We start from the raw sequence: 27,915 nt of genomic DNA on the forward strand, positions 1-27,915 counted from the left end.
GCTACTTAGGGCCTATTCTGTTTGCTCATTTCATAATGAATGGAAAAGTTTAGTGACTTTTAATTTTGGTGTACTTCATTGTTTTACTAGGTCACAGAGGTTTTTAGTCTTAGGCACTAGAAGAAAACGAATGAATGAAAAAAAAAATTTTGTGAGAGGCTATTGTTTATTTTGACTTCCTTAGAGTAATGGAGGATTTGAGCTATATTGAATAATACATTTAAAAGATAAATCCTTTGTTATGTGGAAAGTGTTCATTGCTTTTCTTCAAACTGTATAGCATAGAGTTAAAACATCAATTTAGAGAGTGTTTTGTTAGTGGTTAGTGTCTAATAGCTATTTCCCAATTATAAAAATTTTAAAAATATATATATAATCTGTTCTATGGCCCTATTAGAGTGTGTTGAACAACCTATTAGGGTGATTTAAACATAAGCATATTTAAATAGATGATTTTTTAGAACTGCTACTGTTGCCAGGTTCTTGCCTATGTGGCATAAAAGAATTTAAGGATACACCATAGGGTATGCAAGCAGGTAAAGAGTTTATTGAGAAAGGAGAATAAGGGAAAGTACACACCCAAGACATGGGTGGGTATGGGCATGTTCCAGGCAGGAGGTGCACAATGTTGGGGCCCCAGGGTAGGCCTTTCTTCTTCTCCCTTCCCCTAATTAAGGAGGGACCTCAGCTATTTGCTGTCCTGGTTGGTTGCCTTTCCATTTTCACCTGTTAGTTTTCAGGAACCAATAGGGAGGCCTTTCTGTTTCCAGTTAGCCAAGGCTTTTTTTGAGCCCAGGAGTTTCAAATGGGACCTCTTGACCAGGATCTTGACGGGCATTTCGGCTGTAACAGTTACAGCTTGTTTTCAAGTGGCTGCTGCCTTCCCTTGGGAGTTTCTGGGTGGAGTCTGGAGCCCTGTTCTTTGCTGGGTCTCAGCTGTGATGGTTGTGGCTTTGTTTTGGCCACACAAACACTAGTAGAAAGTTTTGCATCTATCAGTTCTGTGTGACAATTGTATGACCCTATGTTTTAAATGTTCATTCTTTTAAATTACCTACTTTTACTCTGAATTTTTTCCCTTCATTATTCAAATGAGGCTGTTGTTTTTTTAGGAGGAACTGGGCACTGAACCAGGACCTTTGTATATAGGAGGCAGGTTCTCAACCACTGAGCTATACCTGCTCCCCCCAAAATGAGATTTTTTTTTTTTTTTAATTTTTTATTGACTTTGTAATAATATTACATTAAAAATATATATGTGAGGTCCCATTCAACCCCACCCCCCCACCCCCCCTCTCCCCCCCCCCAACAACACTCGTTCCCATCATCATGACACATCCATTGGATTTGGTAAGTACATCTTTGGGCACCTCTGCACCTCATATACATTGGTTCACATCATGGCCCATACTCTCCTCTATTCCATCATGTAGGCCCTGTGAGGATTTGCAATGTCCGGTGATTACCTCTGAAGCACCATCCAGGGCAGCTCCATGTCCCGAAGACGCCTCCACCTCTCATCTCTTCCTGCCTTTCCCCATACCCTTTGTCCATTATGTCCACTTTTCCCAATCCAATGCCACCTCTTCTATGTGGACACTGGATTGGTTGTGTCCATTGCACCTTTATGTCAAGAGGAGGCTCAGATTCCACCTGGATGCTGGATGCAATCCTCCCATTTTCAGTTGTAATCACTCTAGGCTCCATGGTGTGGTGGTTGTCCTTCTTCACCTCCATCTTAGCTGAGTGTGGTAAGTCCAATAAATCAGATTGTAGGTGCTGGAGTCTGTTGAGGCTCAGGATCTGGCTATCACATTGTCAGTCCAGAGATTCAAATCCCCTAAATATATCTTAAACCCCAACATTAACTGCACCTCCAGCACATTAGCATGAAAGTCTTATGAAGGGAGATCCCATCTGAGTCCAGATTCATCACACATAAACACCATTTCCAAAGAGGGGCCATCTGCCCTGGTAGTTAACCCCATCGGCCATGACCATAACTCCCATGGGTCTCTTTAGCCCTCAAAGGAACCAATATCTGGGGGTTGTATCTGCTTTATCTGTCTCTCTGACTCTGCTCAGTTGTGCATGAGGGCAAACCTTCTGCCAGCCTCCAGACTCTTTTTTAGAAACTCGTAGCCATATAAACTCATTTCTCCTTTCCATTTCCCCCTTACTTTAGGTCAAACAGCATTTTAAAGTCATGGTATTTTATGTAGACATGGATATTCTGCTGATCCGCATTGAACCTTCCGTATAAGGTCATTTTCCAGTTGCATCATCAGTTGGTAGTTGATAGTGGTCCCTCGGTGCCAGGGAGGCTCATCCCCGGGTGTCATGTCCCACGCTGGGGGGAAGGCATTGCATTTACATGCTGAGTTTGGCTTCGAGACTGGCCACATTTGAGTAACATGAAGGCTGACAGAAGGAAATTCCCAGGCACAAAGTTGCTCTAGGCCTTATTATTATTTTGGGTTTATCAGCTCACAAGCATAGTCATTAGTATCAGGGGCTCACTGTTGAACCCTCACTCCCTCCCGGTCCCCACCACTGTACCTGGGAGACTGTCGCTGCTCCCCTAGGGACCACGACAGAGCACCACTGGCCAGGAACCCAGTACCCCCCCTACTGTGGTTTTTAATTGTTGCCACTATGAGTATATCCAAACACAAAATGAGATTTTTGATGTGCAATTTTAAAAATGATTTATTGAGGTATAATTTTATGTACAGTAAACTCCTTTGATTTAAAATATAAATTTGATAACTTTTTACTGATACATATCTGTGAAATTTCTAAAATAATGAGGATTAAAAAAGACATTTCCAACACTCCCAAAAGTTGCCTTGTGCCCTTTTGTAGTCCTTTGATGCTTCCAGCCATAGATAACCACTGGTATGTTTTCTGTTATCATGTATTAGTTTTTATTTTCTAAAAGTTGTATAAATAGAATCATTCGGAATGTATTCTTCTGGGTATGGCTTCTTTCAGCATAATGATTTTGAAATCCATTCATATTGCTGCATATGTCAATAGTTCATTCCTTTTTATTGCTGAGTAGTATTTCATTGTATGGATATTCATATTTTGTTTATTCACTCACCTGTTAATAGACATTTGGGTTGTTTCCAAGTTTTGGGCCATTTCCAATAAAGATGATATGAACAGTGTTATACAAGTCTTTGTACATATTTTCATTTCTCTTGGGTAAATATTTGTCTTGGAGTAGAGTGGCTGGATTGCATCATAAGTGTATGAGTAGCTCTTTTAAGAAATTGCCAGAAAGGTTTCCAAAGTGGTTATACCATTTTACATTCCCATCCATAGTATATTAGAATATCAGTTCTTCAGAAACCTCATCAAGACTTGATGTTGTCAGTCCTGTCTTAATTTTAGCCATTCTAATGAGTGTGTAGTTTTTCAGTGGGGTTTAAATTTGAATTTCTTTTCATGTTTCATTGTCCATTTGTGTGTTTTCTTAAGTATTCGACTCTTATGCACAATTTAAAGATTTTGGTTGTCTTACAATTTAGTTGTAAGACTTATTTTTGTATTGTAGATACATGTTCTTTGATACATGTGAGGTGAATCCACATTCATTTTTAAAAATTTCTTAATAGTGTCCTTCAAAGAACAAAATATTTACTGTTGATAAAGTACAATTTGTTGTTATTTTCGTATAGTGTTCTTTTTATCCTATTGATACCGAGCAAAAGTGGGTTCTTTTCTCCAGATGAGTCTTTAAAATTTAAAGCCAATTCCTGAGACATTGGGATTTCAAAGAAAGAAAGAGTTTCATTGGTTGCACAAGCAATGAAGCACAGTGGCCTCATGGCCCAAAACTGCTTCTCTGATCTGCAATCTGCAGAAATTCTAATGTTTTATAACATTCGGGTACCAATGAATAATTGGGTTGGAGCTGAACAACAGGCTCCTTCATTAATAAACTTTAAGGGGCTGAACAGGACTGACGCGGGTGGGACAGCAATTCAGGGTCAGTCACCAGGATTTGGGATTGAGGTATACAGAGCAAAGGTCAGTTACAAGGTCTTTCATATGAATGTGAAACAGAGGTAAGTGAAGTGGTTACCACCCCAAGTTTACACAAGGGTGAGTTCAATCTAGAATTACCGTCACAATAGTTAGCATACACAAAGATGAGGTTAAGTCTATTGAGTAACCATGGAGGGGTGGTTCCGCTATAGCCAGCTTCAGTAATTAACACTTATTAGCCTTTTGCTATTTTATAATATAAAAGCAACGTATATGATTTAATCATCATAATTATTAACTCAGTTATACTAAGTTCTTTTGATTACCCCAAGATTACAAAGATTTTTCCTTTGTTTTCTTCCAGAAGTTTTAGTTTTTTAGGACGGCAATTATTTTCAAGTTAAAAAGACTTTCTTTTTCTTGTTTAATTGCCTTAAAATTTTTATTGAAAATAACTGCTTGTAAATGTTTAGATCTTTCTCTGTAATCTTTATTCTGTTTCATTTGATCTATATGTCAATCCTTTTTTTGGTACCACAATATCTTGACTACTCTAGGTTTATAAATGATAGACGCCTTGAATTTGGGTAGTGTAAATCTTTCTTCTTTGTAATTGTTTATTAAGATTGCTTTCACTATTTTATGTTATTTGCATTTCCATATAAATTTTTAAACATCTGTTGGAATTTTTGTTGGGATTGCACTGAATCTATGATTAACAGCTTAACAATATTGAATCTTCTAATCCATAACATGGGATGTCACCCCTTTTTTAAAGATCTCTTTACTTCAATAATATTATATAATTTTCAATGTACAGATCTTGCATATATTGTGTTAAATTTACCCCTAAGTGATTTCTTTTTGGGGATTCTATTGTAAGTAAAATTGCAGTTTTAAAATTAAATTTACAAATGTTCACCTATTAGGACAGAAATAAAATCAATTTTATGTATTTACCTTGTATCCTGTGACCTTGCTAAGTTCATTAGTTCTAATAGTTTTCTTGTTGCATCCTAAGGGTTTTCTATGTACACAATCATGTCATCTGCAAATAAAGATAGTTGTACTCCTTTCTGATCTGTATACATTTTATTTCTTTTTCTTGCTTTTATTGCACTTGCTTGGACCTCCGATACAATGTTGAATAGCAATGGTAAGAGTGGACTGTTGTTGCCTTCTTTCTGTTCTTTTGGGGGAAACATTGTCTTTCACTACTATGTACAATGTAGTTTTTTGTAGAGACTCTTTATCAAGTTGGGGGTGTGCACTTTTATATCCTAGTTGAGTTTTGACATGAGTGGACATTGGATTTTGCCAGATGCTTTTTCTTTTCTGCTTCTCATGAGATCATGTGGCTGTGTAATCTTTTATTTTGTTAATGTGTTAACATAGTTAATTACATTGATTTCAAATGTTAAACCAATTATGCATTCCTAGGATAAATCCTACTTGTTTACTATATATTATTGTATTCAGTTTGCTAGTATTTTGTTTAAGGATTTTCACATCTGTGTCCTTGGGGGATTTTGGACTGTAATTTTCTTTTTTGTAATGTCTTTGCCTGGTTTGGATATCAGAGAAATATTGCTCACAAAAATTAGTTGACAAGTATATGCTCCTATTTTCTTGAAGAGTTTGTGCAGGATTGGCAATTATTCTTTTTTAAAGTTGGTAGAATTCACAGAGAAGATATCTGGTCTAAATTTTTTTATGGGGGATTTTAAATGTAGAAATAATAATAGGACTGTTCATATTTTCTATTTTTTTCATGTGTCAATTTTGGTAATTTTTTGGTCTGTGCCTTTTAAGCATGTTTTTCATCTCCATTTAGTTGGTCAATTTCTTTTATCAAAGTCTAAAATATTCCTATATTTTCTTTTTTCTTTCTTTTTTTTTTAAGGTACCATGGACAGCAGGTACTCAACCACTGAGCTACATCCACTCCTCAGTGAGAGTTCGTTTTTTCATTTGTTTTTAGGAGGTACCAGGGATGGAACCCAGGACCTCGTATATGGGAAACAAACGTTCAACCACCTGAGCTACATCTGTTCCCATATATATATTTGCTGTTGTTATTGTTTTGAGTTAACATGGGGCTGGGGATTGAACCTGGGACAATATATGTGGGAAGCTAGTGTTCAACACTGAGCCACATCAGCTTCCCTGAGTTGGGTTTTTGTTTGTTTTACTTGTTGTTTGTTTTTGTTTTTTCAGGAGGCACCAGGAGCCAAACCCAGGGCCTTTGCGTGTGGGGGTTGGGAGTGCAACTGCTTGAAGCACATCCGCACCCCCTGTATTTTTCTTTTTAATGTCTGTAGTATCTGTAATGTTGTACCCTCTTTCATTCCTAATATTGATACTTTGTTCTTGATAAGTCTAACTAGAAGCTTATCAATGTTATTGATCTTTTCTGATACCTAGATTTTTATTCCATTGATTTTCTCTATTATTTGCCTTTATTTTATTCCATTCTTATTTCTTGTCTACTTATTTGGGGCTTAATTTGCTCTTTTTTTTTTTTCCTGGCTTTCCAAAGTGGTAGCTGAGATAACTGGTTTTATATATTTTCTCCTTTTCTAATAAAACTATTTCATGCTGTAAGTGATCTCCCAAAGTATTCCTTTAGCTGCATTCCACAAATTTTGATTTCTTCTGCTTTTCATTTTTCTGTTAAAAATATTAAATTTTTGCGTGTGTTTCTTATTTGATTCTTTAAGAATTGCTTGGTTTACAGAGATTTAGGGCTTCTCTAGATTTTAAAAGTTTGGAATGTTTGTGATTTCTAATTTAATTCTGTTGTGGTCAAAGAATGTCCAGTAAGATTTCCAATTTTTTGAAATCTATTGAAACTTGTTGCAGGGTTCAGCACATGGTTTATTTTGGTTCCATTTATGCCCTGTACACCTTGTTCCACGTACACCAGTAATGAAGATATATTCTCCAGTTATTGGGTGTACTGTTATATAATTGTCAGTTTCTTTCAGGTGGTTGATACTATTTTTGAAGAATCATGTAGCTTACTAATTTTGTTTTTTCCAAGTTGCATTGCCAGTTACTAAGAGAGATCTATTGACATCTTTAACTATGATAGTGGATTTGGTTATTTTATCCTTTAGTTCTGTTAGTTTTTGCTCTGTATATTTTGAAGTTTTATTAAGGCCAGAAACACTTATAATTTTTATATTTTTCTTCATATATTGACCCTTTTACCTTTTTGGTATGATCCTCTTTGTGTCTAGTAATGTTTTTGATTTGAAGTCTATTTTGTCTGATAATTATACACCCCTCTAGTTTTCTTATGCTTCTTGTCTGTAGTACCTCTTATTCTATCTTGTTACTTTGAATCTTTTTTTTTTTTTTTTTTTTAATCTAAAGTACCTCTTTTATGGTCAACATATAGTTGGTTCTTGCTCTTTTACCCATTCTGGCAAGACCTGCCTTTTGTTTGAAATGTTTGGTCCATTTTAATTTAATACAGATGGTTCTCAGATTATATTAAAACTTAAGCCAAATGTACACTTTTTTTTTTTAAGTGTTATGGGAGATTGAACCTGGTACCTTGTACATGGGAAGCAGTCACTCAAACCACTGAACCTCATCCCTTCCCCGTACACATTCTTAATAGAAGAGACCTCATTGGAGAAACACACTGGAGAATCTTGTATAAACATTTTCATGGCCACGTGATTTACTTGGAATTACTTTTGATTCAGATATGAACTTAGGGAATAATTTAGTACAGAGTTCTTCAGTTGTCATTCAAATTAACTTGTGTTTCTTTATCATTTAACTTCTTATCTAAGAAATAGTTTTGTAGTGATGTAGATTCAGAAAACTTCAGAAATATGCAGGCCTCTCTCTTTGGGAGAGGAAGGTTTCTTAGTAGCAACAAGCATTTTCCTGGGAGCTTAACAGTAGAGATAAGATAATGCTTCATTGTGTGTGTGTGTGTGTGTGTGTGTGTGTATGTTTAGTTAGGGAATTTGTAGTTTTATAGAAAAATCTTGCATAAAATACATAATTCCCATGTGTCACCCTATTATTTAATTCCTTGCATTAGTGTGGTACATTTGTTATTAATCATGAAAGAACATTTTTATAATTGTTCTATTAACTATAGTCTTCTGTATACATTAGGAGTCACTGTGTTGTACAGTTCTATAGGCTTCATTTTTTACTCTAGTAACACATATACAATCTAAAATCTACACTTTTAATCATATTCAAATATATTATTCAGTGTTGTTATTTTCATTCACAGGTTATGCTACCGTCACCTGTGTCCATTACCAGAACTTCCAATCATCCCAAGTGGAAACTGTGTACAATTTAAGGATTAACTCCCCATTCCCTTTGCCCACCCTGGCCTCCTAGTAACTTATATTCCATTTTCTAACTATGAATTTGCTTATTCTAAGTTTTATTATATTTTTAAATTTTAAATTGTGAACACTTATAGATCCAAAATTTTACTATGATTTTATAAGTTATGTTAAATAAAAACATTATGTTAAAATGCGAATAAGCAGTAGTGGGGTGCAGATATAGTTCAAGTTGTTGAGTGCCTTCTTCCCATGTATGAGGTCCTGTGTTCAATCCCTGGTACCTCCTAAAATAAATAAGTAGTGGTGCTTTTCCTGGAAGGTCTTGGATAGAAATTTTCTGTGTACTCTTCAGGTATGCCTTTCTTCATAGGCATCTTATATTAAGCTTATCTGTACACTTTTATATAACATATAATGTATAAACATAGTTCTTTGTAACTTAGATGGCCTATGTTATACTAATGGGTATACATCTTTGAGTGCTTAAATTTATTTGGCTTTTTACAAAATAGGCCTTAACAAAGAGAGAGAGATCTTTATATTTGTGCTTAGAAACTGCATTAGAGCCCTGTAGATTGAGACTAAAGTTTTCTAGGAAATATAATGCTAACTTAATTTTACTAAACTGATACTGGGTTTCGTGTTTTGGGCTCTGGTATCTTCCCCATTTCCTAGTAAAATTCAAATTCTTTTGACTTCTCATTCACAGTATTTAATTGGCATTTTTATAAGTTTAGCTTCTCTCACCAACACTAACCATATATATACCCACTATATATAAGTAAAATTTATAATCATTCAAGAAAGATTTTACCTCCACCTAGACAGCTTTATCCCCTGATTTATGAATGATTGTACATTTGGATGAAGCTTTTTACGTATTAAAGAGAGTATGTATTTGTTGGTAGATTTATTGATGCATGTCCACATCTCCCTCAGCAAAGTGTGCAAGGCTTCCAGTAGCTTAATTGTTGCTTTTTCATCTCCAATCTATAAATATCACTACTTGTTAACCATTGTATTAATCAACTTTGTTTTCTGAGCTATAGCCTGATGCTGGTACATGGTAGAGGCAATAAATGTTTGTTGAATGATTGAATACATAAATTAGGTTGAGGTCCATACCATGTTAGATCATCCCGAGCTTGGTATATAGCAAAATATGTAGATAAACCTACACTGAGAATTATTTTCATCTTTTCTCTTTTACTTATTCTAAAAATTAAGTTCATAGAATTTGTCAGAGATTTCTTGTTTTGCTCATCTTAGTTTTCACTAAAGCATCTGGACCTGGGTTTGCTTTACAGTAGATGTTACTTGTGTAAATATGGCACATTTATTTCTAAGCTTCCTAATAAGTCATTGCCAGAAGTCCCTTTCATAGAAGTTTTTCTAAAGCATGTGATTAGTATTCTTCTACCACTCATTCTGCACCCACACCCTTCACTTAAATTCTTCCCTTTGAACTACTACTTCTTTCAGATTAGTTACCATTATTGGTTAGTGTTGACTGGCTTGGGTTAATAGTAGGACAATGGTTTTTTCCTTTCAGGGTTTTGATTTGTTATAGAAAAGATCAGTGATATACTATGTGATTTCTTATCTATGAAAATTTAATAAGTTTCAGAACAATATCTCAGTCCATATTGACAAGGACCTTTGCTAGTGTTTAATTTATAATAAAAGAATATTGGTGCCTATTGCATATTAAAGTTTTAACTATAGACTAAGTGACGATGCTGAAAAAGACTATGCAGTTAAGGCTTGTTAGTATAGCCACCATCTTTTCAATGGACCATCAGCTTAATGTGTAAATTTCTAGTTTTATTTATGGTACTTCAAATTAGGAACATTTTGAACTTTTGTTTTGAAAATTAGGCATTTAGAAATTTACCAGTGCAGCCCCTTTGTGCTGAGAACTTCATAAACTTATTAGTATCCTAAAGTTACAGGTAACAAGACTTTAAATACGGATTCCTTATTTTACTCTTGTTCTTTTGTCTCATTTACATAAAGAGTTGAACTCTTTTTTTTTTTATTCTTGCCCCCACCCATCTCGTTTTCTGCTCTCTGTGTCCATTTGTTGTGTTTTCTTCTGTGTCTGCTTGTTTTCTCATTAGGCGGCTCCAGGAACTGATCCTGGAACCTTCCGGAGTGGGAGAGAGACAGTTACTCTCTTGTGCCACCTTAGCTCCCTGTTGTGCTACGTCTTCTTATTTTCCTTGTGTCTCTTGTTGCGTCATCTTGCTGTACCAGCTCTCCGTGTCAGCCAGCACTCCTGCGTAGGGTGGCACTCCCATGTGGGGTGGCATTCCCATGCAGGCCGGCACTGCACGTGGGCCAGCCTGCCGCACAGGCCAGCCTGCCCTCACTAGGAGGCCCTGGGCATCAAACTCTGGACCTCCTAAATGGTAGACGGGAGCCCAGCTGATTGAGCCACATTTTTTTCCCAAGAGTTGAACTTTCAAAATTTACTGCTTTAATATTTTGTTCTTTTTTAGATCATGTATAAGTTAAAGTTGAACTTTATGGTCCATTTTATTCTTTTCCCTAAATATGATAGCATGATAAAGTTTCTCATGGTTGGATGGGGAGATGAAAGACCCCACTGGTGAAATCACCTTCATTACTTGTTACAGTAGCAGTTTTTGTTTTTGATATTTCTAAATAGAAAAGTCTTGTAAATTCTTTTCATTTGTCTTCTTTTTTTTTTTTTAAGATTTATTTTTATTTATTTAATTCCCCTCCCCTCCCCTGGTTGTCTGTTTTCTGTGTCTTTTTGCTGCGTCTTGTTTTCTTTTGTCTGCTTCTGTTGTCGTCAGCGGCACAGGAAGTGTGGGCGGCGCCATTCCTGGGCAGGCTGCTCCCTCCTTCGCGCTGGGCGGCTCTCCTTATGGGCGCACTCCTTGTGCGTGGGGCTCCCTTACGCGGGGGACACCCCTGTGTAGCAGGGCACTCCTTGCGCGCATCAGCACTGCGCATGGGCCAGCTCCACACGGTCAAGGAGGCCTGGGGCTTGAACCGTGGACCTCCCATGTGGTAGACCGACGCCCTAACCACTGGGCCAAAGTCTGTTTCCCTCATTTGTCTTCTAATGCAGCTCTTCAAAATTGGGGTCCTTCTCTTATTCATGTAAAATGCTCACAAGTTTTTTAACCATTGTTTTCTTTCTTTTTAAATTATATACCAGCTTTATTGAGATATAATTCATATACCATACAATTCACCCATTTAAAGTGTACAATTTAATGGTGTTCTAATATGTTCAGAGTTGTGCAATCATCACCACAATCAATTTTGTAACATTTTTGTCACCCTAAAAAAAATCTGTGGTTATTAGCATCCGCCCCAGATATTCCTCCCTTCCCCAGTCTTAGTCCATAAATCTATTTTCTGTCTCCATAGATTTGCATATTCAGGACATTTCACATAAATGAAATCAGGCATTATGTAGTCTTTTGTAATTGCTTCTTTTGCTTAGCATGTTTTCCAGATTCATCCATGTTGTATTATTAGCCTTTTTTTTTTTTTTTTTTTTAATCTATACCATTTATTTCTCTTTCTGGTCAACTCTTGTTTCTTTAAAAAATGTCCCACCTGTACTAAAGCAATATTTCTCAGGTCTGGTCAGCATAAAGTGACAAAGAAATGCCTTAATTATTTTATAAGCTGATCATCTGAATATAGTCTCAGCTTATACGCCTGTGTATCTCATTCTTTTTTTTTTTTTTTGGTCTTGCTTTGTTTCATTTTTCATTTTATATTTGCCTTTGCTAAACCACTTTTCCCACTTTGAGCTTTGCACCTGAATTGTGAATCAGACATGGGACCCTAAATTTATTTTTCGCTGTTATTTCTAGTTTGTTAGATATAAACTGTTGTTTAGCTGCATGACATAAATAACAACAACAACAATAATAAAATTAAAATTTGTCAAATTTTTTTTTATTGTATGCTAGGCAAAAGTTTAAGTACTTTTTATGAATGAATTCATTTTAATCCTCCAAACAAGGCATTGAGGCCAAGTATGGTTATTACCTACAAATTAATAAGCATACCCTGTCTTTATTTACACACATAATAATTTAAAATTGTGAACAGAATTGAATTGAGGCATGTATCTTATAGCAGTCTTCTTAAAAGTCCTGTGAATCAGCATTTTTGGAGATTTGCCATTCAGCCAGTTGGAAATTCTGCAGCCTGTCCGTGCATCTCAGTCTTTTCTCATAGGGGGCTTGGTCAGATGTGACTCAGCTCGTTCGTTTGGAAAAATTAGAAAGTTAAGTTTACTAATTTAAGAAACCTGTGAAATAATTTTTTCAATACCAGAGAGCAATAAAATCTGTTGAGATTTACAAGTGGTTTTGACGGAAAAAAAAAATCTGCTTAATGTCAGTCAGAATTTTAAGATCTTTGAGCCTGTAATAAGTATTTTAGCAAATGAGGGTAAAAGCCCTTAGCCTTTTTATGCTTAAGAAGAGGGCTTAATAGAATCATTCATTAATTTATTCAGCAGTAAATATGATTGAGTTCCTGCTCTTTGCAAGGCCCTGTGAGTGGACACAGATGCACCAAAACACTTGTTGAAAGTGTGGATAATCTAAGCATGCAATTGTTTGAACAAATTGGGCACATGATTTTTAGAAGGGCTCATATGTTAAAAGCTTATTTTTAAAAATAACTTTTAAGTACCAATACATATGAGTAAAATATATGTTTTAACATGTACTATAAAATCCTTAACTTCATAATATCTTTCCTACTACTCATGTTTCTTCTCTCTTTCACCTCTCTCTTATAAGGATGCTTGTCATTCAATGGGTGATAGGTTTAGGGCCAACCCAGATAATGTAGAATTATTCCTCATCTCAAGATCCTTAATTAATCACATCTGCAAAGACTTTTTTTCTCCCATATAAGGTCCCAGTCACAGGTTCTAGGGCTTTGACATGGATATCATGTTGGTGATCATTTTTTGTCCTACTGCAGTTGTACTTCAGTATTATGTAAAGTGTTACTGAAATAAATTACAGTGCTTTTTAGTTTTCCATAATAGTTTATTATTTTTAATTCCTATCTTTTTCCATCCCTTTTATTTAGATTTAAATATGTACTTCTGAGAATTTAAAAATTTGTCTAATGGTGATAGTGATATTTCCATAACAGCTGAGGGCATTCACTTAATAAAATACTAGAAAGAATGTGTTTTCCTTTCTCTATCCAAAGAATGAATTCATTTGGTAACAAAATTGACATATGTAACTACCATATTAACTGATATATTCTGACCTACCAGGTTGCCAAATTTTTCTTTGTCTGCCAAAGCAGAAAGGCCATTTGCTCCTCAGTGGCACACTTGGGCAAGATCCATTTGGTGTTGTGCTGTTATAGGTTTGATCTTTGTGGTGGCTATGGGTAGGCCCAGGGTCCCCTTGACTGCTCTGCCCCATCTAGTTTGTTCCAGTATCTAGTCCCACAGCCCTGTCCTGAGCCCAGGCCTGCTGTACTCTAAATAACCTATGTTTACCTGGCCAGCCATCTCTGCCTCAGGAAGCTGGATACTTTCTGTATGCATTTACTCACTGGTGCCTGCCCTACCTGCCCTCCCTCCTTCCCTGGCTCTTGGTCCACACTACTTGTGTGTACAGCTCACTTCGGTACTTTAGATTACCTGTTCCCTGAGTATTTTTGAAAATTTGGCTCCCCCCACCCCCGCCACTCCTATTTCTTTCACTTCAGAAATGAGGTCTGCATTTTCATATGTCCTCAAATCAAGTGTACTTTTACTTGGTGCCTCTAAAGATCATTCCTGGTGGCAGGTATACAAAATCGTGTGAGACTTTTAGAGTTTACCTTTGGTTTTCATAATATTTTGCAAAATCTTTGTCTTTAACAGTCTTTTTAGGTACCAAAGCTGGAGACTGAACCCAGGACCTCGTGTGTGGGAAGCTGGCACCCAATCACTGAGCTACATCCACTCCCTGAGAGTTGGTTTTTTCATTTATTTGTTGTTTTTAGGAGATACCAGAGATCAAACCCAGGACTTTGTACTTGGGAGGCAGGCACTTAACCACTTGAGCTACTCTGTTCCCCTGCTGCTCTCTTTTGAAATCATACAGTGTCTGATTTGTTCTTTTGAGACCTGTTGTTGATTGGTGGGTGAAGAAAAAGAACTGTGAGGAAACTAAGTTTCTAAGGCTCAGAGTGGGTGCCTTCTTGGTTCTCCAGTGCCATTGCTTGAGGGCTGCACTTGGGTTGCCCAAGAGACTTCTTGCCTGTTTCTTGGTTATAAGCTCTGTTCTTGGCCGAGGTTTCCAGATAAAAGAGCAGTTGCTTTGAAATTTTCTCAGCTCTGTGGTCTCATATGCTTTATTTATTTATTCTTTTAAAAAAGATTATCTGCCCCTCCCCACCCCCCATTGTCTGCTCTCGGTGTCCATTTGCTGTGTGTTCTTCTGTGTCCCCTTGCATTATCCGGCAGCACTGGGAAACTGCATGTCTTTTTTGTTATGTCATCTTGCTGTGTCAGCTGTCTGTGTGTGTGATGCCACTCCTTGGTGGGCTGTGCTTTTTTTTTTTTTTTTTTTCCCTCCATCTGGGGCAGCTTTCCTTGCAGGGCGTACTCCGTGTGCATGGGGCACCCCTACGGGGGAGTGGGGGGCACCCCTGTGTGGCACAGCACTCCTTGCACATGGCAGCACTGCATGAGGGCTAGTTTACCACACGGGTCAGGAGACCCTGGGGATTGAACCCTGAACCCTCCATATGATAGATGAATGCTCTATCAGGTGAACCACGTCTGCTTCCCTCATGTGCTTTAGACAACCTTTTTGGTTGTCTTTGTTGCATAATTTTATCATTGTGACCAAAAAAATTAATAAATGTCACAGCCTTAAAATTACTTTTATAAACCCACTGAAGTTCATGTTGCTAAGCCCCACAAATTGCAAACAGTTATTCCTGCACCTATTGTGTCAGATTGAAAGCAGTTCATTTCTTTAAATGTTTTCCCCTTAATTACAATACAACTAGTCCTGAGTTTTTGTTTTGCTTTAACGGTTCAAAGAAATCTGGTTAAATTTGACCCCTACCTGACCTTTCACATGTAAGTTGTTTTAGCATTTATGACTAGGTTCACTAGTGCCTACATGAGGTAGATAGAACTGTGTTTTTTCTTTCGGTCACCTTTAGCCTTCTCCACAGTTTCATGTTAGAACCTTACTTTTCCCCCCTGTTTTCAAGACTTGTTAAGAATAAGTAAAAATGTGTTTTAATCTTCACTGTGGCCCTGAACCATTTCTATTTCTGATTAGTCATAGGTCTTCCTAAACTGACAAGTAATTATTTAGAAAAGCAGTATAAAGAATCTAGATTCATGATTCTGCTAGTAGTTTTTCTCTCTGTGGCCAGAGTTAGGGTCACCTGTATCATCAAGCTGAAATCTTATCAGTGGTTTAAAGAGTCAGCCTACTATTGGGAACATCCTCCCATTGGGAACATTAACCTAGATCCCAACATCTTTGCTTTCTTTATGTTCTGTGACTGAACTCACATATAAAAAGGAAGAGGAAAGGTTTTGTTTCTAAGAAGTGAGTTTGTATAACATTAACTGTGTAAGTGATAAATTATCCATAATTTTGTCTAAAGACCAGACATAAGGTATAAGTGACTCCTATGCAGTAGTTGTTAAGTGTTTGGCCAGGGGAATTTGGCCTAATTTAGTAGCTATATTGTTTAATTTAAAAATTAATAATATCACTATTTCTTTATTTGCTTAAAAGATCCTTTAGTATTTTGCCTTTTTTAAAAAGTCTTTGTAAAGTGAAGGAATGTTATAAACTGAGAAATTCTAAGAATTACCTACTTCAGCCCCTTCTTAAAATCCAGCCCCTTCTTAAAATCCCAATTTACTCTCCTAGACTGCTCCTTTCCCAGGACAGCTTGTTACCTCTGTCAGCTAAGTTTTCTGTTTTCTTTTTTTTGAAAGATTTATTTATTTATTTATCTATCTCCCCCTGCCCCCAGTTGTCTGCTCTCTGTGTCCATTTGCTGCGTGTTCTTCTTTTTGTCCGCTTCTGTAGTTGCCAGTGGCACGGAAATCTGTGTGTCTTTTTGTTGCGTCATCTTGTGTCAGCTCCCCGTGTCTGCGGCACCATTCCTGGGCAGACTGCACTTTCTTTCGCGCTGGGCGGCTCTCCTTACGGGGCGCGCTCCTTGTCCGTGGGGCTCCCCTATGTGGGGCACACCCCTGGGTGGCAGGGCACTCCTTGTGCACATCAGCACTGCGTGTGGGCCAGCTCCACAATTGGTCAGGGAGGCCTGGGGTTTGAACCCCCGACCTCCCATCTGGTAGATGGACGCCCTAACCACTGGGCCAAGTCGGCTTCCCAAGTTTTCTGTTTTCTTCTAACTCAGAGTTTTTATAGTTTCCCAAAAAAATTGCCAATTTCTCTATTATTTCCCTTCTCAATGCCATTTTTCATTCTTCTAAGAATTGTAGAATGAAATGCTTTGTAATGGTCGTTCCTGTAGTGCTCTAAACCTTGTTCACTTGCCCTAGGCAGCATGTAGGAAAGCAAAGCCTGTGCTGTTAATTTAAAAGGTAAATGCACTTCCTAGCTTCATCACGTGACTTTTAAGAGTATTTCTTCTACCCCTTAAAAATCTGATTCCTCGGTTCTTGGACCTTCATTCTTCATGCTCTTTCCCCATGATAGTCATCGAGTCCTATGCTTTTCGGGCAGAGTAATAATTACCTCTGTCAGTGTTCCTTGAACTTTGTGTTTTTATGATAGCATTTGTTTCATTGTTATTTTGTTAATATGTGTGTCTTTTGTCTGAGCTGCTTGTTCTATCCTTACTTCTACCCACCTGCACTCGATCCGAGTTAAGAAAAAGATCTAACCCTTTCTAGCACACTGTGTGATGTTCAACAAACCCTGGTTTCCCCTCCTCTCTCCCCTGAAACTCCAGAAACTGGCAGAATGCCTAGAACATTGTTATTCTGATGAAGGGAAAGAAAGAGGGTTGGTTCAGTGGTTACTGTTTATTTCCTTGTGAAAATTAACTGGATGCTACTCTCAGCAGTTAAAATATTATCTCTAAATAAAATAAAAATATTTAGACAAATTCAGAGCTTAAAAAAAACAAAACAAAACAAAAAACAAACAGTGAATAAACGCTATCCTTTAGTTTTAATTCTGGTTTGTTGATGTATACATCTATCATTTTTTGCTTGGTGTAGTATAGGTTATTGGTGATGGAGGTATGACTGAAAATTTATTGACGTCTATGAATTATGATTTGTGAGGAATTTCTTTAAGTTCTTAGATTTTGGCTAGATCTTTCCCATTTATGTTAATAATTGAAATAATTAATATCACATGAAGAATATAAAGATTTATTCCAAATCCCACCTTTTTTCCTTTCTAATTGTCTTGGAAATTTCTTGCCTTGAGTATTTTGCATGGAGCAGAAGACTTTGAAACCTAATACTTTACTTAGTAGACTGTAGTTACTTAATATTTAGCCTGAATGTAGTCTAAGAGAGGGTTTTTCTACAATTATTATAATAGCTATAATTGTAAAAGGATGTTTTGGTGGTATAGAAACTGCCAGATGCAATGCCATAAAATCTAAAAAGGTCAGAGTAAAAGGGACATTTGAATTAAGATATAAATTATAATAGGAGAACAATATTTTGATGTGTGAGAACAGAGATGTCAGGGCAGGGAGATGTAATTCATGGGTTCATTGTAGAACAGAGGCGCCTGACAGCTGAACCTTGCCAGAAGGAAAATTTATTTGCAATATCATGCAGACAGAATATGGCAGCTAAGATGAGAAGCCAGAGTGGAAACTTGAAACGTTGTGGTAATACGCAGAGTTTATGCTAATAAAATTGCCTGAGACCCAGAGAAGTTTAATGACTATTGTAATATAAATGAGGTGTTTGGACATGTGCACGTTTTCTATCTTACTTAAATTAAAACATCTTACGTATTCTATAAAGTAACACACTTTATAACCAGGCATTAAGGTTTTCTCTTACCTCTCTCTGTCCAGTATACAGAGTTGCTAAAATTTCAGAATTATTTAGGCAGGAGAGTTAAAACTTAAAACAAAATTTCCATCCATGGAGCTTTGAGGAAGGATATAATTTCATGTTTATAGCAGTCCATGAGAAGTTCAATCATGAGTTAATTAAACTGTAGGCAGTCATTAAGTATTATTTATGCTTTTGAGAAGCTTGCCAATAAAGCACTTATATATATTATTGGGGAATGATTTGTTAGGCAGAGTGAGATTCGCAGATTTAACTTGGGCAATTATGCAGAAATGTCTTTTTCTTCTTGCTTCATGGACCTTTCTTCCTGCTATTTACTGAGAGGTCAAAGGCTGTAACAAGACAACTGTATGCCTAGTTGCCAGCATGGTTGACTCTGTTGACCAAGTGTGTGTTTGAATAGTCTTAAATAAGGGATATGTATCTAAAATATTACTCCCTATGATAATACCTTGTCTCTCATTGAATTCATCCCCTTGTTCTGTTATTATGCCCACTCGACAGATGAAAGCCTCAACACAGATGGTTTGGGACAGTCCTGGTAATAAACATTTGCCCCCACCCCGAATCCTGTGCTGTTTTCACTGGGCTACAGCAGGCACTTGAAAGTTTATATAGAAGGGTTGCTGAGCACCTGGAGTCCTTGAGAGTTTCTTAAGCAACTGGCTAATTGTTTCCAGTTCCATATTGTACATGTCTTTGGCTCACAGTGATCCACTGTAGTGGTGGTTTATTACAGTGGAGCTATACCAGGAGTTTATTACTCTGAAGCTATTGTTTTTAGTACACAAATCTACCAGAATGACTCCCCTCATTCTCTCCTGCCCATATTTGCATGACACTGAATCCCCATTGCTAGCACAGTAATTGGCATAAGGAGTTGCCCAGGGCTCTTCGTTGAATGCATTGAAGGCAAAGAGAATATCATGTGAGCATCTTGTCTCTGGGGCTGGGAGGATATCCCACTGGACCTGCCTCCATTCCCTGGATCTCATGGACACTGGACTTCTGATGCAGAAGGTGTGGTGGAGGAGGGATGGATAACTAATAGGGGAAGAGTTCACATTTGTCATTTACAGTAAACAAACCAAAAATTAAGGGAAGAACATACATTTGAGGATTCTGTGGGGCAAGCCTAGGCGGCAAAAGGGCAAACTGATGGAAAACAGTGAAACAGGGATTGTTCCATGATGGAATGGCTCAAAAGGCTTCTGGGTTGGTGATTCTATATTTTGTGATCAAATTCTCCAGCTGAAAACCCCAGATCTTTCCCTGTGGTTTGTGGGAAAACAGGTTTTACTTGAATAGAAATGCAGTCATGCAGTTAGTGCTGTATGATTTACAAGTAATGTTCCCTTGAAAATTGGATTTAAAAAACCCACAAAAACCTGTGGTAACAAATTTGAAAAGCTAAATGACATCCTGATTTAGTGGATGGTATGGTAATAAGGATAGTGAAAGATCTAAGTGCTTCTCCCATCAGTAGTTGAGAAGCTTAGAAGTTGATTGAGTCAAGATGCTATGTCTTAGTCCCTGCTTTTTGAAATTCTCTTTCAGCAGCAGCTCCAAAATGTACATTTCACTACACCATACATTAAAATTGCATTTAGGGGAAAGCAAATGTGGCTCAAGTGATTGGGCTCCTGCCTACCACATGGGAGGTCCATGGTTCAGTTCCCAGTGCCTCCTAAAGAAGATAGCTAGTGCAACAGGCAAGTGTGGCAAACTGATACAGCAAGGTAACCCAACAAGAGGCAAGCGTGGCAAACTGATAAAGCAAGGTAACCCAACAAGAGACACAAGGAAAAAAAACCTAATGAGAGACCCAAAAAAAACAGGGAACAGAGGTTCCTGGTGCATCCTGAAGAGAATGAGCAGGATGGTGATCTGGCATGATGGGCAGGTGTGGCAAGCTGATGCAACAAGAGACAGAGGAGGAAAAACACAACAAAAGACACAACAAAGCAGGGAACAGAGGTGGCTTAAATGATTAGGCACCTCCCTCCCACATTGGAGGTCCTGGGTTTGGTTTCCAGTGCCTCCTAAAGAAACAAAGAAGACAAATAGAAATAGCAAGAGCAAATAATGAGGGGGTGGGGAGAGATAAATAAAATAAATCTTTAAAAGAAAAAAATTACATATAGGGGAGTGGATGTAGCTCAAGTGGTTGAACGCCTCCTTCCCATGTGTGAGGTCCTGGGTTCAATCCCCAGTACCTCCTAAAAAAAAAAAAAAACAATAGAGTTTGCATTTAATCCCAGATTTACCAGTCTGACTTGGTAAAGTTCTACCTTGAATTTTATTTTTACCCCCATCTGAAGGAAGAAAATCTTTATAATTACCTAGAAAACTCCTTTTATGAAGGGCTTACCTATGCATGATGCACCGAACAAAGAAGGTAAAGCCCAGCGTTCTTGGACCCCAGAGATAGGATGTAACATCTGTATATAAGTGTCATAGTAGAACAGATTCACACTGTTCACAAAATTCTCAGTTATATGTTTTTGGCATCTATGCTCCATGTTATTCACAGTTCTTTAGTGCCTGCCCAAGTTTCACACTCAATAAATACTTGTTGAATAAACGAATGATGTCCTGAACGCCAATAATCTTCCCAGAGCGCTCTAAAATTATTCATCACTGTTGTGAAGCAACATGGGCCATACCTTTTATAAAAAAAGATTTATTTCTTTCTCTTTCCCCACCCCATCATTACCTGCTCTCTGTGTCCATTTGTTGCACATTCTTCTGTGTCTGTTTGTCTTCTCGTCTTCTTCTTAGGAGCCACTGGAAACTGATCCTGGGACCTTATGATGTGGGAGAGAGGTCCTCAATCACTTGAGCTACCTCAGCTCCCTGGTTTGTTGTGTCTCTCATTGTTGTTCCTCTGTGTCTCTGGTTTGTTGTGTCTCTCATTGTTGTTCCTCTGTGTCTCTGTTTTGTTGTGTCAGCTCTCTGAGTGTGCCAGCTCTCCACGTGGGCCTGCTTGCCTTCACCAAGAGACCCTGGGAACCAAACCTGGGACCTCTCATATGGTAGATGGGAGCCCAGTCACTTGAGCCACATCTGCTTGCCTTGCCATGAGCTTTTAATTAGGAATTTATGATTTGATCAACTTGATTTCTATTTATTACTAAAATATGTGCTTTTAAAAAATAAATAGGCATGGAGTTTTTATTTTTATTCAATTCTAATCCATGTTGTTAAGCTCTCATTGTACATCTTCATTATATCATAGAACTTGGCATATATCTCCTTGTTCTAGATATTAGGCTAAATATGGAACTCAAACCTTATTTTAATTTTTTTTTAAGATTTATTTCTCTCCCTTTCCCCGCTCTCCCCCCCCCCCCCCCCACGCCCAGTTGTCTGCTCTCTGTGTCCATTTGCTGTGTGTTCTTCTGTATGTGCTTATATTCTTGTCAGTGGCACTGGGAATCTGTGTCTTTTTTGTTCTGTCATCTTGCTGCATCAGCTCTCTGTGTGTGGGGTGCCGTTCCTGGGCAGGCTGCACTTTTTTCACGCTGGGTGGCTCTCCTTATGGGGTGCACTCCTTGGTGCATGGGGCTCCCCCTATGCAGGGGACACCGCTGCATGTCACGGCACTCCTTGCATGCGTCAGCACTGCGCATGGGCCAGCTCAACACACAGGTCAGGAGGCCCTGGGTTTGAACCCTCGACCTCCTGTGTGGTAGGCGGATGCTCTATCCATTGAGCCAAATCCGCTTCCCTTATTTTAATTTTTTATACCTCAAAAAAGAGGTGAGATTGGACAGTTTTCATACATTTGCAAGTTATAATAATCTATTTTAAAAATAGTATAATGTTGGAGTGCCATAAAAATAAATACATTACTATCTACATTCATTACACATACACCGCACATTGTACCACCACTCCAAAGCAGTAGCCAATATTGGTAGTTGTTAGAGATGATTAGGTTTGTTTTAAGTTGACTTACTGTTAGAATTAACATGTAACCTGGACTTCTTGGATGGTTGTGATTTAAAATAAATAGATGTCCTGTAAAATAAGAGAATGTCCTGGAAATTTTTATTTTTAATACTTTCTATTTCACTCAGTGAGCAATGAGAACAAATTTGTAACATCCCTTCCAATAGCAGTTGAATCATTAGAAAGATGAGAGTCCTGCTGTGTATATTTCAAACCTTTATTCATTTCATTGAACAAATACTTATTTTGGGCTTATTAAGTGTCCAGCCCTGGGACTACAAGCAGTTACTTGGAAGGTAGTCTGTATGTCCTTCTAATGAGGCTTCTCTTACAGAGATAAAACAGGGCTCTCTCATTCTGGTTCTATAGCTCTTTGTGTACACCTAGGTGATAGTAATTATTACAGATTACTTGATCTTCTCATCTTCTATCTTTTGTATTCCCTCAACACATTCCCACCATTTGTGAGTATCCTGGGAGTAGGAACTGTGATTTATTAAGACTTACTTTCACTGAGTGTTCAGTAAATACTTGTGAATTGTTCAAGTAAGGGATTGAGCCCCAGTGAAAAGATCAGAATGTTTACTCCATGAGGACAGGGATTTCTCTGCCTGTTTTGTTAACGCCTATGTTTCCTAGGCCTATTCACATTGCCTGAAACATAGTAGGTACTCAGTTGACTTAAGACTGAATGAATTCAAATAAACTGAGATTTAGACTTAACTTGGGTACATAGGGACAATAGTTGAAGGCATTTATTCTTTTACATGTTAATTTAACAAGTGTTTCTTGAGTGTCCCCTTCATGATAGGGACTTTTCTTAGCCAAAACAGATACCGTTCTTGTGTCAGAAGAATAGATCTGTAAAAGAAAGGTAGATTTCCATTAGAATTTTAGAGAGACAGCTATAGTTTGGGCAGTGGACCTTTGTACCTGTTGTTTCTTTCCATCATCTGTAAATTGGGACTCAGGTTTGAGGAGTGGATGAGACCACGGAAGCCAAGGCAAATGTACTGTTGCAGTGTAGCAAAGGGTCAGTGCTGCCGGGCACTGCCAGGGCTCAGAAGAAAAGGGAGTGAGGAAAGGTCAATAGATTCAACCGGAGAGGAGATGTCTGGTCCTGAAAGGAATGTGTAGTTATACCAACATTTTCCTTCAGGTGTACTGAAAAATTAGTGTATTATCACAGTATTATTTTCTTTAAAAAGCTCTTGTATTGTAGGCACTTTAGTTTTTTTTTCAGTTATAAGACTAAAGAAATGCTAAGGGAAAGAGCAATCTAATATATCTGTAGGCTGCTTTGGGGAGAACAGAACAAAGAGTAGAGTCAGTGATTGAGTTCAGGTCCTGGCCCTACTACCTACTGGCTCAGTGTGGTGAGCACCTTTACTTGATCTTTCTGTGCCTCGGCTTCCTCATCTGTAAAATGGGGTGACAGTAGTTCCTATCCTATGGGATTAAATGAGAGACTATCTTCCTCACAGGATAAGAAAGATAAAGAATACATGGAATGCAGTTTGCACTGTGCCAGATTACATGCTCAATAGATGTTTTTTATTTTTGTTCTTAATCCTATTCTTGTTATCATCAAAATGTTCTCTATCTTACCCATATCCCTCTCCCAGAGCAGCTGGATCTGGGAGGATGGTTGGGATGAAAACAAATTACCACTCTCACTAAAATGATTGAGGGTCTGTATGTCCCTTCAGTATTCTTCTATTAAAGAAAGTAAATGTAGGGCTTGCTTTCTATTGATTTGCTTCCAATTCTCTTATTTGGTGCAATTGACTAACTCAATTGTTGTTGTTGTTTCAGTTACATGAAAGTGGTTATGATGCTGGCAAAGCCTTGCAGCGCCTGGTAAAAAAGCCTGTGCCCAAGCTTATCGAAAAGTGCTGGACCGAAGATGAAGTGGTGAGCTTCAATGGGCATTTGCCCTCATGTTCTGGGTCATTGGGGTGGTTGCTTTGAAGTGTGTGAGCTCCCTGCTACTTGGGGAAAGACGTGCATTCAGGAGAATCACCATCATGGCATCCATCAGTCAAAGGGAGAGAACCTTGAAGTCTCCTATTTACTACTTGATTTTAGTAGTAGCTACTACTGATGGGAAAGATTTTCTCAGGTTTCATGGGAAGATAGGAGAAATTGGTAATTATTCTTAAAACAAGTTAAGTTTGGTTGGGTTGGTTGATTTATTTTTGGTGCAAGCTGACACTATTTTAAGGCACAAGCTTGTTAAAATCAACTGATGCATAACCTAGAGTAGGGCTAGTGACTTCTTTTTATTTTGAAGGCTGGCAGGACTCTTAACCTACTGAAGGACGAGTGAATTTTATGTCTATTCTAGTGCTATGGCACTTTAGAAGAGGTGAGAAGGGAGAGAGAAATGTCCTCACAAATACAGATTTGCAAACCCGCAGATTCCCATCCCAGCAAACAAGGGTTTTCATGAAGCTACATCCCCATCTTGTGATTTTCAAAAGGCATTGCTGTAAAAGGCTCACTGTTTCTAGTGCTTTCTCAAATACAGCCTTTAGAATGAGTTTATTGCTTGATATTTGCCCTTCAGGTCAGATGAAATTAAGATGAAGGTTGGCACTCAGTCACATATTGATTTCTAGTTCTTTAACACATTAAAAAAATATGTGATGAAACGAGTGTAAAGAAATTTTAGGCGCTCTACTGATCCCACCCTTTCTTATTTATTTGGTGGTATTCATTGAGTGCCTACTACATGCCAGGTTCTTTGTTAGGAGCCATGTCCAAAAGAACACAAAGTCCCTCTTTGCATGAGTTTCATGTTTTAATGGGAAACTGTCTGTAAATCAGTATATGTCAAGAGGAGTTGCATGTGCTGAGATTGAGTAGAGTAGGATAATGGGGGTGGGGAGTCCACTGTGAATGGGGGTGCTGGTTTATGTTAGGGTGTTGGGAAAGCCTTGGTAAGTAACATATGAACAGAGACCTTAGTGAGATGAAGAGATGAGAGTTGTAGACCCTAAGGTGAAAGCATGCTTGGCATGTTTAAGAAATAGGCAGGAACATATTTGGTGCATAGTGGTCGGGGGGCAGCAGTAAGAGAGGTGGATGGTGGGGTGGGGTGGAGGCAGATCAGGTCAGGTATGGCCTTGTGGAACCAGGGTTAGGATTTTGCTTTGCATGAGCAGATTTTGAGCAGAGGAGAGATTTGATCTGACAGTGGGGATCACTGTGGCTGCAGAGCTGAGAGGAGACTACAGGGCAGCAGCCAGGCCAGAGACTGGTAATTCAGTGGTACAGTAGCAGTTGTGGCGGTGAGAGTAGTGAGAGCCTGAATGTATTTTGAAGGCAAAGCCAGGATAATTTGCTCATGGTATGTTTTTGGATGGGGTTTCAGGAGGAGTTGAGAAGAATGGAGGAGGAATGGGAAAAAAACTAGGTGGCAGCAAAGAGGTGGACTGAAATGGCCTTTGAAAGTTTGATAATAGAGTGCCAGTTGAATAGTTCTTTAAGTCTTTCATTTTATCAGATTTAGGATGAAGTTAGTGTAGCTGTTTTGAAATTTTAGAAATCTTACCTGATTAGGGGTGAGACCAAAAAATCATTAAACATTGTTTTTCAGATCATTGCCAAAGTTACAAACATTATACTCAAGTTATTGTTTTTTTTAAAGATTTATTTATTTGTTTGTTTGTTTCTTTCTTTCTTTCCCCTTTCCCCCCACCCCCCACTCCAGTTGTCTGTTCTCTGTGTCTATTTGAGGCATGTTCTTCTTTGTCTGCTTCTGTTGTCAGCGGCACAGGAATCTGTTTCTTTTCATTGTGTCATCTTGCTGTGTTAGCTCTCTGTGTGTGCAGCGCCATTCTTGGGCAGGCTGCACTTTTTTTTTACTCTGGGCAGCTCTCCTTAAGGGGCGCACTCCTTGCGGGTGGCGCTCCTCTACATGGGGACAGCCCTGCGTGGCACGGCACTCCTTGCGTGCATCAGCACTGCGCGTGGGCCAGCTCCACATGGGTCAAGGAGGCCCAGGGTTTGAACCACGGACCTCCTATGTGGTGGGCGGACGCCCTATCCACTGGGCCAAGTCCATTTCCGTACTCAAGTTATTTTGAAGTCATATTGATGTAGTTTCTTACCTTAAACCCATTTATGGGAGGAGATAAGAGATTGGATAGGTAAAATATTTTAATTCTACAATTTTAAAAAAATCTTTATGGAGCAAAGATAAAAGGAGATGAATAGGATGCTTTACAAGATTTCTTTCATGCTTCTTGGTCTGGCACTTCACAGTCTTTAGGCCTTTGTTGGTACATGTGTACCATGACAGTTGGGTCTAATCCTTATTCTCCTTTAGTTCTTGAACATAAATCTCCCTTCTATCTCCATTTTTTTTTTTTTTAAGATTTATTTTTATTTATTTAATTCCCCTCCCCTCCCCCGGTTGTCTGTTTTCTGTGTCTTTTTGCTGCGTCTTGTTTCTCTGTCCGCTTCTGTTGTCGTCAGCGGCACGGGAAGTGTGGGCGGCGCCATTCCTCAGCAGGCTGCTCCCTCCTTCGCGCTGGGCGGCTCTCCTTATGGGTGCACTCCTTGCGCGTGGGGCTCCCCTACGCGGGGGACACCCCTGTGTGGCAGGGCACTCCTTGCGCGCATCAGCACTGCGCATGGGCCAGCTCCACACGGGTCAAGGAGGCCCGGGGCTTGAACCGCGGGCCTCCCATGTGGTAGACGGACGCCCTAACCACTGGGCCAAAGTCCGTTTCCCTATCTCCATTTTTTATTGGTGCCTCCCTCCCTCTCTCGCCTCTCTACCCCTTCTACTTTGCTGTTCCTGCCCTGCTCTACCTCCCTTTTCCTCATGCCTCGTCAGCTCCTCCCTAGCCATGACTCTGTCTCCTCTCTCTCTTCCTTCATTCCTTCCTTAACCTTTCATTCCCTCTGGAATTTTAAAAATACACAGCATCAAGTCCACTCTCCTGCTGATTTCCTTTTCTTGCAGCATTTGTTTATATCCAGCAAGATGTTGACTATCTCCATTGCTGCTGCTTGGATATTTTAGCAGAGGCAGTGGGATGGAAAAGGGAGCCTCACATATCGGAAAGAGCCCAGCTTCATTAAAAAAAAATAAAACATGACTCCAGAGTTGTAAATATTGAGTACAGAATAATGATCCTTGACTACATAGATCTTTGTCAGTTTGGGCTCATTTTTATCATGTTTGCTTCTTGTTTCATGCTGTTTTGAGAAATGTTTTGGCAGTCATTCAGTTCTTGCAGAGCCTAGGGATAAAAGTGTTCCCTTATTTATAGGAAGTTAAACTTCATTTTCTTAAATCTCAAAAGCAAATAAAGGGAGTTGCGGTGGCTCAAGAATTGATTGCGTCTCTCCCACATAGGAGGTCCCAGGTTTGGTTCCTGCCACCTTCTAAAGAGAAGATGAGTGAGCAGGCATAGAGAGCACACAGCAGATGGACACAGAGAGCAGACAGCAAGTGTAAACAACAAGGAGGGGGATAAATAAATACAGTAAATCTTAAGGAAAATAAAAAGCAGATGTGGCTCAAGTGATTGGGCTCCTGCCTACCACATGGGATGT

General features: G+C 38.6%; 1 protein-coding gene across 16 annotated transcripts in view; it reads left to right on the plus strand.

Moving 5' to 3' along the window:
- The window catches only part of RERE (arginine-glutamic acid dipeptide repeats), a 517,403-nt gene that overhangs the window by 374,796 nt on the left and 114,692 nt on the right, over positions 1-27,915 (plus strand). For all 16 annotated transcript variants that reach the window (XR_011649764.1, XR_011649765.1, XM_004481866.5 and 13 more), the window contains one exon: positions 24,160-24,258. Coding sequence is in view for 14 of the 16 variants with exons in the window: in XM_004481866.5 (XP_004481923.1) it covers positions 24,160-24,258 (99 nt within the window). In the remaining 2 variants the exon portion in view is untranslated. The remainder of the gene's footprint in view (positions 1-24,159; positions 24,259-27,915) is intronic.

This window comes from Dasypus novemcinctus, chromosome 9 (assembly GCF_030445035.2).
Source record: "Dasypus novemcinctus isolate mDasNov1 chromosome 9, mDasNov1.1.hap2, whole genome shotgun sequence".
NCBI classification, from domain to species: Eukaryota; Metazoa; Chordata; class Mammalia; order Cingulata; family Dasypodidae; genus Dasypus; species Dasypus novemcinctus.